The following is a 13,977-nucleotide window of genomic DNA, read 5'->3' as shown; positions in this document are numbered from 1 at the left end:
AGCCCCGAGCTGCAGGCCAGAGACAACCACACCTAAGCCATACTGAGAGGAAAGGGGACGCTCCAGCCACAGCCCTCGCCACTGACAGGCCCTGCTGTTCTTCGGACATTGCTGCCCAGGCCCTAACCCTGCGCTGAACCCTAACCCTCAGCGGACGGTGACGGGGTCTCTCTGGCTGCATCTTGGGGTGCAGAGGGGCAACTGGCCATGCTCCCTTCAGCCCCGGCAGCACTCTACTGTCATTTAATTCCTGCTTTCCTGTGTGTAGCCTAGCTGCTATTCCCACCTGTGCCGCATCTGTGCACTGATGTTGGGGTGCAGGCACCAGTCTGATATTTTGGAGAAAGGGGTCCGAGTTATGAGTGGAGCATAAATGAGGCCTCCAGCTGTGCGCAGGGGCTGCTGCGGGCGCTGCCCTCCAAGCACTCTGCTGCCTGCGGTCCTAGGGAGGTCCCTGCGCACCCCCAGACCTTGGGCCTCACTAAAGGGTCACGACTGCAAAGCAAACCAAGTGCTACCTGAAGTGCATGGTATCCGCAGGAGCTGCCTACGCAGGGGCTGCTGCTTGGCTCCTCCAAGCTAGCCTTTGAGAGGAGGTAGGGCAGGGCAGGGCCACTGCAAGTCCCAACACGGAGTTAGATTGAGGCTTGGTGAGGAAGTACTGAGGGAAAAAGAAAGCTTCTGTATCCCCAGTGAGCTCCAACTGGGCTCTCCAAGTGAAACCAGGACTGCTGCTGGAACGTGCGGAGAAGCCTGGAGGCCCGAGGGACACTGGGCCTTCGTCTTGGCCCGAGGCAGCGGCAAGGCAAGGCTGGTGCTCAGAGAACAAGAATGCCATGCAGGAATAGCATAAACCCAGGCCCTCAGCTTAGGGGTTGAGGACTACGGTGAGAGAAAGAGAGGAAAAAGACCTTCTCCTCATGCTAGAATTTTGGTTTAGTAAGTACTTATTAGGATGCCTTGGAAAAGGAGAGCCTGTGGCACTGAAGGCATTTAATGGATTTAAATTACTTCTTACTGATAATATTTTGTTATTTTTGCAAAAAATAGTACCCAGACAGAAGGTATTTTATTTTGAGATGCTTTTAAAAAACATTTTATTGTGTACTATGTGTAATATGCTAATAACCACTGCATATAAAGGAAGCATTCAGAATATTATAACATATACATATGAATAATAAATATTCTGGTTGTGACATTTGGAGATTGATGAGACTTTCTCTTATGTTACTGGTAAATAGAGCTGATCTCTGAAAATGAGAATGCTCCTGTGAATGAGGGATTACTACACTAATTCTGTTATATTCTAATCAGTAAAAAGAAAGTATTTTTATGATACTAAGAATCTAAATAACTACAGTACACATCTCAGTATGTATTACATTCTAATAAGTGAAGGGAATCGGGTTAATACTGAATATGCAAGTATCAGTCTATATTTATGTTCCCATGAAAACAGATATCTGTAAAAAGCAAACACTAAACAAAATAAACCTATAGTTAGAGGATTTTAATTTCAAGGTTCTGCAAACAGTAAAGTTCAAGATAAACACATTGAGCTAGTATCTTAGGTAAGCTTAAATAAACATCTTGAATGCCTTCTCGCAATTACAGAGCAAAGGCATTTGAATAACAACACACTGCATTATTAGTAGCTCCAACAAGTAATTCCAATTTGCACTGTATAATCTCATACTTATTGTGAGGGTTTTCCCAGGTCAAAGCTCTTTCTACTTCTCCACCTTAGCAATTTGATAAAGTTAAGACTTGCACTGAAGATTTTGTCATGATGAAAAACCATTTTGTAGAATATATCAATGGGTAGATCCCCATTTGGATCTGCGTATTTCAGGGTTGTCATCGGAGTATACAAGGTGTTGGTCTGATGGCGAAAAGGTGGATTTTCTGCAAGAATTATCTTTACTGTATGCTGTCAAGAATGAGAAACGGAATTGTTAAAGAACCTTTACCAAAACAATAAAGTAAAAACTTAGTTTTCAGTTAAGCAGAGGAAAAGTAGAAGAATAAAATGCTAGAATTATGTAAAACCTTTATGTAGTTTTATTAGAATTTCATTAGAATTTTTTCTTAAAATATTTTTAAGGCCATGAGAAGTACTTCTTATTTATTCTTAGTCTTATTTCTGTTTATCTATATCATGGTGATAGTACCTTATACCTAAGTATCCTGAATAGTTCTTCAAAATTAGGCCTGTATGCCCACAATAGGTAGATCCTTTCTTTTACAGTTCACTGGGAAAGGATTGGAACAGTGCACTTTGCAGCAAGATCTGGGAATATTCAGTTGACACTGAAGCTATTCCTTAGCAGTAAGCACCTGAAATCATTGTCCCCTTCCACAGCTTGCCTAAACTTGTCTTCCTGCGGGATACCGCAAGCACCAGAAACTACATCCAAGTATCTTCTATTGTGCCTTGGTGTCTGGGGTAGCTGAGTGATCTTAACATTGGCGGAGGGATTACTAGTGAGATGGAGAGGAGAACGGCTTTAAACTATGGTGGGAACCCTATGTGGATGTATGGTAACACTGCAGAATGTTCAGACTTCACCAGATGATGTATAAGTGCATCTAATACCTCAGTGGTATTTAAATTACAATTCATAGTTGTCTTCAATACTTCAAAATGAACATTCTTTTAATATTCTAAACGGTTTTGTTTAAAACTCTAAAGATTCTCTTGACTTCTTAAAAATAATTTTAAATTGTGTAAATTACATTTAATTAAATCTAACGCTTCTACCAAAAAAACCCACCAACCAACCAGTGCATTCGTAAATTACAAACAAAAAAAAAAAATTCAAGAAAAAAGAAGATGGAGAATTGTTGATAAGTTACCTCTGCAACATCTTCAGCACTTTGTCCCAGGCTCTGGAAAATTTGTTTGTAATTTTTAAGGTAAATATTAGTAAACATCTCAGCTGTTTCCTCATCTGCAGCTGAAAGATCCATTTTCATTCCATCTTCAAATACTTTTCTTTCAAACTCTGTAACCACTGGGCCTGGTTCAATCAAACTTAACCTGTTCAAAAAGCAAAGATATACTGGTTATTGACTATCCTCCGTGGGAAATACACCTCTCTATCCTTTTCAAAAAAGAATATTGAAGAGTTGCGCTGTGAGTACACGTTAGCAAGCAGTATTGAACAGTACATTCTGTAAAAGCAATCCATACCACATTATTGCTCTTATGCTCCTACCCATCCACATGTAGTAGTAGAAATCTGCATAGCTTAAATTTCGGGGAAGTGCTGTAACTTAATTCATGGCAGAAGTGAGTGCAGTTGTTACCTGCTGTCTCGCAGCTGTGGAATCGAAGGATGATTTATCCACAAGAACTTGTAAAATATTAAGAAAAATAATTAAAGGATCAAAATTCATTACTTTCTGGACAAAATCCTACATAGATTTCTTTGTTATAGCTTTCCCATGATAATACTAGAAGTAGGTGTAAGAGAGGGGGCAATTGCCCAAACATGGATTTTCTTTGTCAGGCTGTCAGCGTTAGATAATTCAAGATCCCTTCACAATATTATAATAAAATACAATATAGAGAATTTTGCTGAGGGTGGACAGATTTTGGCTGCTGCCAAATCTGGAAAATTTTATTTTGCTCAGTAGTATATTATAGCAAATCACTGAAATACAGTTACTGGTCAGCTCTTTCCCGGTTCTTTTCTTGGTCAGAAGTTAATCCCAGCCACAATATTTATCAAAACACTTTTTGGGATAGGACCTCTTCCTAGACCTGAGTTCTGGCCAGGCTCTTCTTTAGAGCTAAATCAAGCTATTGACCTTGATAGCAGAATTCCAGCTGCTGCTGGAATTAAAGCCTTTTCTCTTGCATCACACTTCACACTGGACCTTGGACCTTTCCCATTCTACTTTCTTTTTTTAACCTTCTTTTTGCTGTATCTTATACTCTTGAAATCTTACTATGAGTTCTGGTATATCCTGTGTGTCATTTACAATATATTTATTTTAAATCTCTCCAAACTTTTCAGAGCGGTATGCAAAATCACAGTTTGGGTGCCGCCTTGTCTCTGAAATCCCATGACAGCAGCTGTCTCTTCTCCCACAGCACAAGGGTTAAATGCTTAGGCATGCAGAGATGCAATGCATATTTAACAATTGTTGGACTTCACACAAAGAATAGTAGCAGAATTACACGAATGTGAATATACATGTGACAAAACAAACCCCAAAGTCCCACAGATGAACAGGACCATTCTCTTAAATATTGTCTTAAACATTAAGAAATAGTACACCACATTCTTCTCACTTTCCTCCCACCTCCTGTCATTATAGGTATCTCACCCTGTGTTCCATTCTGATGGATTTCCACTTCCTCTCTCTCTATGATGAGCCATTCAACTTTTTTATCTGTGAATTGCCTAAGCAGTCTGTTATTCTGTCTAAAGGAAAAATATTACAGGTTGATACTATAATTTTATTCCTATGATATTGTATGCAAGAATCTGTTTTCAGAAGCGTTACATAAACTGTATTTTATCCAAAGCTAAACAGCCTTTAACTGATCAAGGGAACATGTTGATTTTAGCATCTAGACCTTTTTATTTGCTTACGTAGTGTGAAGAATGTGGACATTTCTATGCCTTTTGTGATGTACAATTTCCATGGGTTCCTCAATCTGTTTCTCCTAGATAGCAGCAAGCTTTAAAAATGTTTGCTAGCTCTGAATATATTTAAAATTATCTAAAATACAGTTTACACCAGTGGATCAATACTTACTGTAGTTTGAACTTGAGTGCTTGTATAGCTAAACTTTCGCAGAATCCTTCCACAGCAAACTTAGATGCAGCATAAACATCATTAAATAAGATACCTGATGGTACAAACAAAACATCCTGAGAATGTGATTGTATTCAACATACTAATAGTTTAGTTTTAAAAACTCTTGTATTTTCCCCAAAATTTCTACACTCTGGTTGGGAACACATTAGAAAAATCCTTGTGTATGCTGAATCTAAATACTGATTTTTTGCATATGTTCTCAAAATTGTTTATTCTAGGAAAGGATGCTTGACTAATGCTTTTCCTCCTCCTAGCTGATGCTGTGATCTCTTTAATTAAATATTCTGTAGTCTACAGTATGAAAGTGTCCGTACATACAATACCATCTGCATTATTTATCAGCAAGACTTTAATAGGCTATAGATGAACACAGAAGCTGAGTGCAATGCAGGAGATACGATTATGCACGAGATCCAGCTTGCATATGAGTGATTTAGAAAAAGCACTACATCAATCCATTTGAGTGGATGGTAAGTATTGTATTAAACAGTAATAACTCTTGCAGTTTGACTTAGGACCCTCGCTCACCAGAATAATCCAGGTAAGATCAATGCCACTGTTGTAATAATTGAAACAAATACATCTAGACTGGCTGGAACACAAGAGTAGGAGAATCATTATCTGTGGCTAAAATTAGACTCTCTGGAGTTTTATAAGAGGAGAAACTTTACAAAAAGGTGCAGAGTGTAGTAAGCATGTTTGCCTGTCCCCATAATCTTCTGCAATAGGAAAGAGAAAAGTAATGCTACTAAGCCCTGTTTTCCAGATAACAAAAATAAAATAATAGAATTTTAAAAAATAAATAATCAGTTTGAGTTAAAACTCTAAAAAAAAAAAATTCACTGTGCAGGTTTTGTTGTTAAAATGTCTCGAGAGTAGTTGTGTAGTAACATACTACCTAGATGCATTAAAAAAACATCAGGTCTAAGTGCTATGCTTTTTATAATTGGAACTTCAGCATTAGAAAGCACATAGTTAGATATGCTAGTTCCTACTTTTTTTTTTCCAGATAAAAAGAGGTAAGCTTTAGATTTTGAATAGTGAACTCTTAGTTCAAACAAACAAAAAACCAAAAAAACCACAACTTTGCCTTGTATTCCCATAACACTGCTTATTATAACTATATGCCCGCTCTTTCTCCTCTTCATGTCAGGCAAAATCTCCTTCAGAAGTCGAACCAATCCAAAGAAGTTGGTATCCATCACAGTTTTCATTTCATCTATGGTCTGACATTCAATAGGTCCAATGAGCCCCATTCCAGCATTGCTAACTGCACAAAATGGAAGACAACAGTGAGCAATAACCTCCATAAATATTAACTTGTAACCTTTACTGGAAAGCATTTGAAAGTAAAATGAGGATTAAGGATTAAATGATCCTTAAATAATCCTTAAAGAAAAGATTAAAAGATGTTATTCTGTCACTAAAGCTGCGCAAATATACTTGACATTTCCATATTTTTTATTTTTAGTTATGCTTTTAATCCAATTTAAATTATCTGATATTTTGCATTTTAACTAATTTATTTCTGATTAGTCCTTTTTCTTTAAATTATAAAAGCATTACAGGAAAATGAGCCAAGAATGATCTATATTTGTTTATAATTCAATATTAAGAATTAGTCAATACCCATAGGAATGAACAGAGGTCTTCAATTTGTTCCAAAAGGTGACAGACCAGGCCATATTTTGGTCTGCTTTTTGTTTTGTTTTTTAACATTCACATCTTAAAAAAAAAAAAAAAAAAAAAAAAATTCTAAAAACCAACACACACACTTCCATTGATTTTTATTTGCCTCCTGGATATTTATAAGTGGGGAATGATTGATAGAACTGGCATTCTGCACTACAACTAGTGCGTCAAATTAGAGTATAATACAGTTTGCAGAAGAAACTTTTTAAGCAGTCTTCAATAATTAATCAAAATAAAGGCAGATCCATAATTTTCTATTAGAGAAGATTTAATAGTTGATGGTGTAAGCAATTTCCATCTTACTAAGATATTAATATTTATTTTTAGCAAAACAGTATGAAAACACTTCTTGTTGAATGATTCGTAAAGTACAATTACAATTCTCAATACAAAATGAAAGTACCCTTACTTTCTTTGCATTTGTTCTTTTACTTGCTAATTCCCAAATGCTGTTGCTTTTTTACTGCAGAGAGCTGTTGCCTTCCTTGTAATAGTAATGCTTCATCAATAGGGCAGAAAGTCTTGTACAAGAAGATGCCAATTTAGGCAAAAGTTCTCTTCTCACATTTACTAAAAACTGTATCATCTTATCCAAAACACTTCTCTGTGATCAAGTTTCTCCTTTGTAAACAGGGAAAACAAGCTTTCCTACTTCATATAAGCATGGTGAGATTTAATCCACTTATATCTGCATGAAGCCTTAAGAATCTTGAACAGAATACACTATATAATAATTATTACTTTGATCATTTAAAAAATACACTAATGAAACTTCTCCAGGATATTTGAGAAAATGTTAAATAGAAAACTGCTATCTGCTCATAGCATACACATCCTGTACTTGCCTAGGACATCAATCCTTCTGTCAGGGATACTATTCACACAACTTTTAATAGATTGTTCATCACAGACATCCAGTTGTTTAATTTCCAGGGTTTTGCCCAGCCTGCGACCTGCAGCTTCCTCGAGTGGCTCTTTCTTGGCCAGATTCCGCATTGTGGCATACACTGCAACACACCAGAAGCAACAGTTACCAGAAATAAAACCTCTTCTGTGGCAGTCTTACTGAGAAGTATTAAAGAATATTGCTTTTACATCCACATCTTAAATATCAGTGATAGAACCCAGATAAAAACTTAAAGTAGAAAGAATCTATTTTCAACATATATTGTCACTGATTTCCCAGAGTCTGGTTCTGAAATCTTCAAGAAATTCAAAAGGAGAATTAAACCCGTATGCACAATGAAAAACATGCAGCATACGAAGATAATATCATCACCAAAACTTTAAATAATGGGTATCAAGTTATGCCGCTGAATCATTTTTAGGTACCTAAAACCTAATTTTTTAATCACCGTCAACATGTTTAGCAGAACCACCATAATTTTATTAAAAAGTGGAAGACACATGCTTCCTTAGGTTGCAAAAATGTCTATTTTTGCAAGCTACTTCTCAAAACAGAAATTAGTTTTATCATTATTGTGGCCTAATTACCCAGAAAACTATGAGTCTGCATCCAGCAGTAAAATACTGTGAGAGTAAGCGTGAGAAACTGAATTAACACAGATTGCTGTATTTGCATTGCCATCCATTTTCAGTCATAGCAAATATCCCATTTTGCAGCAGAAAGACAAATCCCAGCCCCTTTGTTCACCCTTTTATGCCTACACAGGGTTGGAATAATGAAACATGCTTTAAGGAAAAAATTGCAAATTTAAGAACTGTTTTCCTAAATTGATTTCTTTAGTCCTCAAATGGGCATGTACATTTCATTCAACAAAGATTTTAGTAGCCAGAAGCAAAGCTAATTACAACTGTGAATGTATATCCAAGGTAGCATACTGCAGACATTTTCAGCTATTTGTTTTTATACTATTGTCTGGGGTTTTTTTTTGTAAACTACTCAATTCAAGTAGCTGTTCAGCTTCAATACAGGTACAGAAATATCATCTGCTTACAGAAAGCAGTGTATTTTCACTGTATTGTATTTTCATGACAGTAGGAGGGTGCAAACTACCAAGAAACAAGTCACCAACTTGAATACAACACCTGTTGTATTATAAAGATAAATAACAGACACATTGTTACCTTGAAATCTTTTCTGTTCATCTTTTGCCATTTTTACAGCTAAAGCCAGTCCAATTCCTGAGGAGCAACCTGTAATGAGGACATTTCTTCTTGCCATTCTTTTCACTGGGTGGTTCAAGCAAGAGTTCTTGTTCAGAGGAGCAACAACCTAAATGTAGCTACAATATAATGTCATCAGCCTTTAATGCTATCTCCAGCTTTCCTGAGTCAACAAATCTGAAAATACACACCTGGACCCTGCCTGATTAAGGGATAATCTCCAGTTAGACAAAACCAGAAGCAGATGCTCCTGCATGAGCTTATAATCTGCATTATCAACATGGATATATTTAATACAAAATTTGATTAATCTTTAAAATTAAGACATTTGTAAGCTACATGGATTTTTTTAATAGTGGAATAACCAGCATACTACTGGCAGGAAAAGCCTTGCCACAATTAAAATCAGTCTGTAGTGTCAAGTCCTCTACTCAAATCTATGGAAAGTAAACTGCACCCAAAATGGAATCCTTCTGCTAAAGGTGTTCAGGCTTCCTACACTTACAGCACCCTCCTCATTCTTTTCCAACAGAATGACAAACGGATTTTTTCCCTGATGCCTTACTATTATAAGAGTCCTAACAGGCTTCCCAGAAAAAGTAAATTGAAAAATGGAATGTGTATTTGGAAAGAGACAAGTTGTTTAGACAGATTCCTCACATTTCTTTGTGGCACTGTTCCCAACCAAGAATAGAGAAAATAAGCAAGTATGCTGGCAATGGAGAACAGCCAGCAAGATGTTGAACAGACCAGCTTCACTACATCCTTGCCAACACTGAAATCTCTTTGAACACTTTCTATTTTCCAATTGACAAGTTGGGGGGGGGAGGGGGGAATCAGAACTAGCATGATGTCTGACTCCGTTTTAGTTTTGAAGAAAATATTCCACCAACTTTGCATAAAAACTCTAAATTAAACAAAGGGACATTTGTACTGGCAATTTGGTGCAGTTCACATTTAACGTACAGTAACTGTAGGCATACTACATTCAGAAAGAAAATCAGTCTCTTGTGAAATTTATAACCCAACCGGAGACACAGAAAAAGCATCACCTTAAGAAGTAATTAGCCTTCTGAACAGCATTCAGCTAATTGCAATGCCATTATACACAGAAAAATGTTTTCCAAGATTCAATAACCCCATGTTAATGCAATGCAGTTCAGAAGAATGAACTTTGTGTTCCAGGATTTGCATAGATGTAAATTGGTTTGTAACTCAAGAAAAGTAGGACTCTACAGAAACATTTAATTGAAATTATGATATTAGAAAAAAAAAAAAAAAGTCCTTCCCTTCCAAAACAAATAAATTCACTTTAACTTCTCAGGCAAGCAACAACATAGCAAGACAGTATCTAAAGTTAATGAGAGAATGTAATTATGATTCTATTTATTCATCAGGTTTGACCCACAGTTTTACCAGAGAAGTTAGTATCCAGATACACAATTTTAGTGCAAACGCTATTTAGCTGATTCAGATATTGGGCAAATTGCTTTTGCTGCTCATGCACATTTATATTTAGTGTGTGTAGGAGGAGCAAGCAAGGCTTTATGCAACACTACTTTAGTAGAATTCCACTAGTGTTGTGATGCAACGGTAATTATAGAATGGTTATATTTTCCACTTGAAATCATGGTTTGAAGGGCTTACATGTTCCTTTGCTCTAAAAAAATCTGTCTGAAATTTGATGCATAGATTTCTAGCCTGAAGGAAAATTGATCTGCCTAAAGAGAGGAAAGAAATTAAAGTAGTTTAATATTTTTCAATTATTACACCGGTCTACCTAATTCTAATGTTTTTCATTTACTTTTATGTAGAGAAACAAATAGCTTGATTTAAAACACACAATATATTTATTTCCATAAGTAAACAGTATTTTTTTGCTACATCATAATTTTCATACTAGCAAAATAAATAATCTGAAACTGCAGAAACACTTTAGATGAGTGTATCTTCACCTTGTCAATGGTAGCAAAATGTGTGCCTCGTTTTGTATAACCGCTTAAAGTAGAACAGTTGCATTTGTGGAACATGTTTGCATAAGCACTGAAAGGAGTTTAGCACACTTTTGCCTGCAGAGTTGCTGAAATACAACAGATAGCCAAGATACACTTTTAATACACAAAATACTTAGGCCTAATCTTCAAATTGCAATATATTCAATTCTGTCCCTCTGCTTTATGTCAAGTAACTTTATTAACTTCATTTTCTGAAGTATGAATCACATCTTAATGCACATAAATCATGTTTGCGTTAATCAGACTCAGATTTAGGCCTCTTATAACCATATTTGCAGTTTCTGACACTTACGTAAATATAAAAGTGTTAGAAACTGGGGCCAATAGCCATTTGTACTAGCTAAATTGTGTATTACTTTTGGAAAACTGGAAATAAATATGTTTTAGAATGCATAGTTATGATGCCATTTTAATCAATGGTAATTTTAGTATGGATTTTGGTTTGGGGAAAAAAAAAGTTCAAGCTTTATGGCCCTGTCCCACACTCCTTTGCATCTGAAAGATACTGCTTGGAGTAAAGCAAGCAGGTTTTGCCAGTGTCTATGATCAAATCAGTGTCCTAAAACATCTTACAAGCAGGTCTATTTTAATAAGATACTGTGTCTGCAACATTTTATGTGTACAAAAAATAAAAGGGAGAAAATATTCCCAAACAAAAACTGTTAATAAGTTAATACCATTGTGCTCTTAATCAGATGTGAAACACAAGTACACAGTTTAAAATCCTTGGAAAAAAATGACAGCTGAAATTAATTCCTGCAACTCAAGATACTAAAAAATAAAATTTATTTCTCAAAAATAAATTAAGATGTTATTATAGCAAGGCAATAATCTCAAAAACAGTTGGAAAAATTAAAAAGTTGTCATTTGCATCAGTACAAATAACATTCATTATTTACAAATACAATGTTAAAATTTCCTCTTTGAATGCACGATTACATTGCCAGCAACAGCATTCCTCAGTTGCTGCTTGTCCAATGGGCAACACCCCTTCCTTCACAATTCTTGCCCCTGAAACAAAATATCTGTGATCAGAACATTCCTTTAAACTTCTGCACTCAATTTACCATATCTAAATCCATTTGTACCAAGATGTTACTTTTCATTATTAAGATTTATCTTACAAATTCAAGAAAACTAGCTGCAGGTCTGAAGTCCATGGCTTCTTTCTCAAATTCTGCCCCCTAGATTGAAGTTATTAATGCATTTTTGTTCACTGTTCTTGTAATTGAAGTGTAATTTCAGCATATATTAAATTCTAGCAGATAAGTAGGAAAGTATTATGCAGAATATTTTGAAAAGAAATCTTAATCTACAAATCCCTGTAAAAATTTTGTACAGTTTAAAGGAGCACTGTCTTTTGAAATAACTCCTCTGTGTAAGGCTTAAGGTTTCACATTGAACTGCATTATTGTGTTTAAGTTCCTAACAACTTAAGTTTCTAACGATTCAGGAAGTGTTTGTACAAATCCTATCAACAGCATCAAGGTATCAAATATCAAAAGGAAAAAAGCCTATGATTTCTACCAATACAAAGTGAGGAAAATCTTACCAACATTAAAGTATTCTGGATTTTCTACAGTATACAGAAATAAATGCAGCCAAACACAGTATGCTTGGCATTGTTTTTTGGGGTTTTTTCTGTTTATTTCTAGAGGTTTAAGCTTTGCCCCCCCTTAAAAAACAGGCTTACATGCTGGACCTAATTATTTGACAATTCATTTATAGAAAAAAAACAAACAGGAGTATTAGGCGATCAACAAAACAGTCTCTCTAGTACGCGATCCACAGCAGCTATGTTTACGTTAGCTAGTACTGTGGCACAACAGAGGCCGTATCAGCCACTAATATTTCATAACATCACATAATACTATGGCTCCTGTTAATTATAAATATAAAAGTGTTTATGTTATATCTATTCATGTTTAGCTAGATGCTTATTCTTTATGAGGAATGCTATAAATAGAGTACACAGACATCTGTAAGTAGCACATAATAAGCTTACAGCTAATGAATGAAAGATTATTACAATAACTTCTAATTTTTATTTTACTACGTATACTTTTACAAAAACATAAAAATTACTTTTTTCTTTTTTAAATCAATCTTTGTAAGCACTAATTTTTTTCTTACTTCACTTACCATTTTTAACACAATTTTATTTCTCATTTCAGTACGGAACTGTTGCCACAAAAGATTTATTTGCTATAAGTCAAATCTGGTTTGTTTTGGTTTGTTTTGTTTTTTAAATAAAGAAGATTACTCCAATTTCCCAGAAAAATGAAAAAGACATTCTGAATGTTCAGTAACATGTTTCCAGTTACTTTATTTGGAATACTTACAACTTCTAAGGGTAGCAGAGTGCTGTATTGTTAGAAGATCTTCACTGCAGATTAAAGCAGAGTAAGAACAAAGAATGACTCAACTGAAAAAATCTGTGACCTGGTTATTTCATAAGGGCAGAGAGGACAGAAATCAACCCTAGCTAAGAACTCCTTCCCTGAACAAATATATTTCTTGTAATAAGCAAGGAAGGTAGTGTATTGAGGGGAAAAAGAATGAGACACACTATACCCACGGTCAAAACACATACACACACAAACACATTACCCTTAGATTAGGTAACTGAGTTTTTAGAACTAGGACAGAAAGTTCCTGTGGAAGATTCGTCAGTCAGTCTGCAATGTGTTACTAATGGAGAAAGTCTTTTCTTACATCATGTTAATATACACAGTTTTTAAACAAAGAAGCAACCATATGATATTTTAAGTGGAGCCAGAACCCCTCTGCAATATATTTCATATTTTATGCAGAATGCTTCTGAAATCCAGTGTTTTATCTACTTAACTAAGATGAAAATAAACTTGCAATTTCATTTCCTTCATCCCAAGCCTCTAAAGGAACATGACTGGAGTAGGTCTATTTTCAAAGCCTTTCTTGTATCATGGTATCCTTAGCATAAAGGCCTCCCCCTATATGGTATTCCCTAGCAAAAATAATAACAAGGCAATTTGTCTGGAAATGAAGGGTCTAGTCAGCAGTTGTACAGGGGCTAGCTAGGAAATCCTTTCCTTCAGAATCACCCCTAAAGTCTTAGGAAAAGTTGGAAATATGTAATGATTATGTGTGAAGGGTAGCAGCAGGCACTGTCCTGTTCTTGACTGTCATAAATAACCTTTAACAGAAGGTGGAAGAGCTGACAGTGCTTTAAATTTGCAATGAAAGAAACTTCACGTTCAGCTGCGACACAGCCAAGTCCGCATGATCTAGAATACTACATCTTGGTGACTACACAGAAAGACGAACT

At 35.7% G+C, this 13,977-nt stretch overlaps 2 protein-coding genes across 2 annotated transcripts in view; both read right to left on the bottom strand.

The window, feature by feature from the left end:
- Nucleotides 1-1,699: 1,699 nt before the first annotated feature.
- On the bottom strand, nt 1,700-8,713 carry RDH8 (retinol dehydrogenase 8 (all-trans)). The gene is made up of 6 exons (XM_009573886.1): nt 8,617-8,713; nt 7,374-7,535; nt 5,927-6,106; nt 4,774-4,867; nt 2,860-3,043; nt 1,700-1,933 (listed from the first exon to the last, which is right to left on the bottom strand). The coding sequence occupies exons 1-6, from the start codon at nt 8,711-8,713 to the stop codon at nt 1,700-1,702; spliced, it is 951 nt and encodes a 316-aa protein (XP_009572181.1).
- A 5,164-nt stretch (nt 8,714-13,877) lies between these two features.
- The window catches only part of LOC104073940 (coiled-coil domain-containing protein 18-like), a 20,465-nt gene continuing 20,365 nt past the window's right edge, over nt 13,878-13,977 (bottom strand). Inside the window, 1 exon segment of the mRNA XM_009573885.1 lies at nt 13,878-13,958. Coding sequence (XP_009572180.1) covers nt 13,878-13,958 — 81 coding nt within the window.

This window comes from Fulmarus glacialis, unplaced genomic scaffold (assembly GCF_000690835.1).
Source record: "Fulmarus glacialis isolate BGI_N327 unplaced genomic scaffold, ASM69083v1 scaffold15693, whole genome shotgun sequence".
Taxonomy (NCBI): Eukaryota; Metazoa; Chordata; class Aves; order Procellariiformes; family Procellariidae; genus Fulmarus; species Fulmarus glacialis.
This window is presented reverse-complemented; position numbering and strand designations above follow the sequence as displayed.

Coding starts and splice junctions, on each gene's coding strand:
- RDH8 (XM_009573886.1), bottom strand. CDS start 8,713: ATGGCAAGAAGAAATGTCCTCATTACAGGTTGCTCCTCAGGAATTGGA. Junction 4,868..5,926: donor CAGTGTTATGGGAATACAAG/GCAAAGTTGTGG, acceptor TTGTACCATCAG/GTATCTTATTTAATGATGTT. Junction 3,044..4,773: donor GCACTCAAGTTCAAACTACA/GTAAGTATTGAT, acceptor CTTTTTGAACAG/GTTAAGTTTGATTGAACCAG.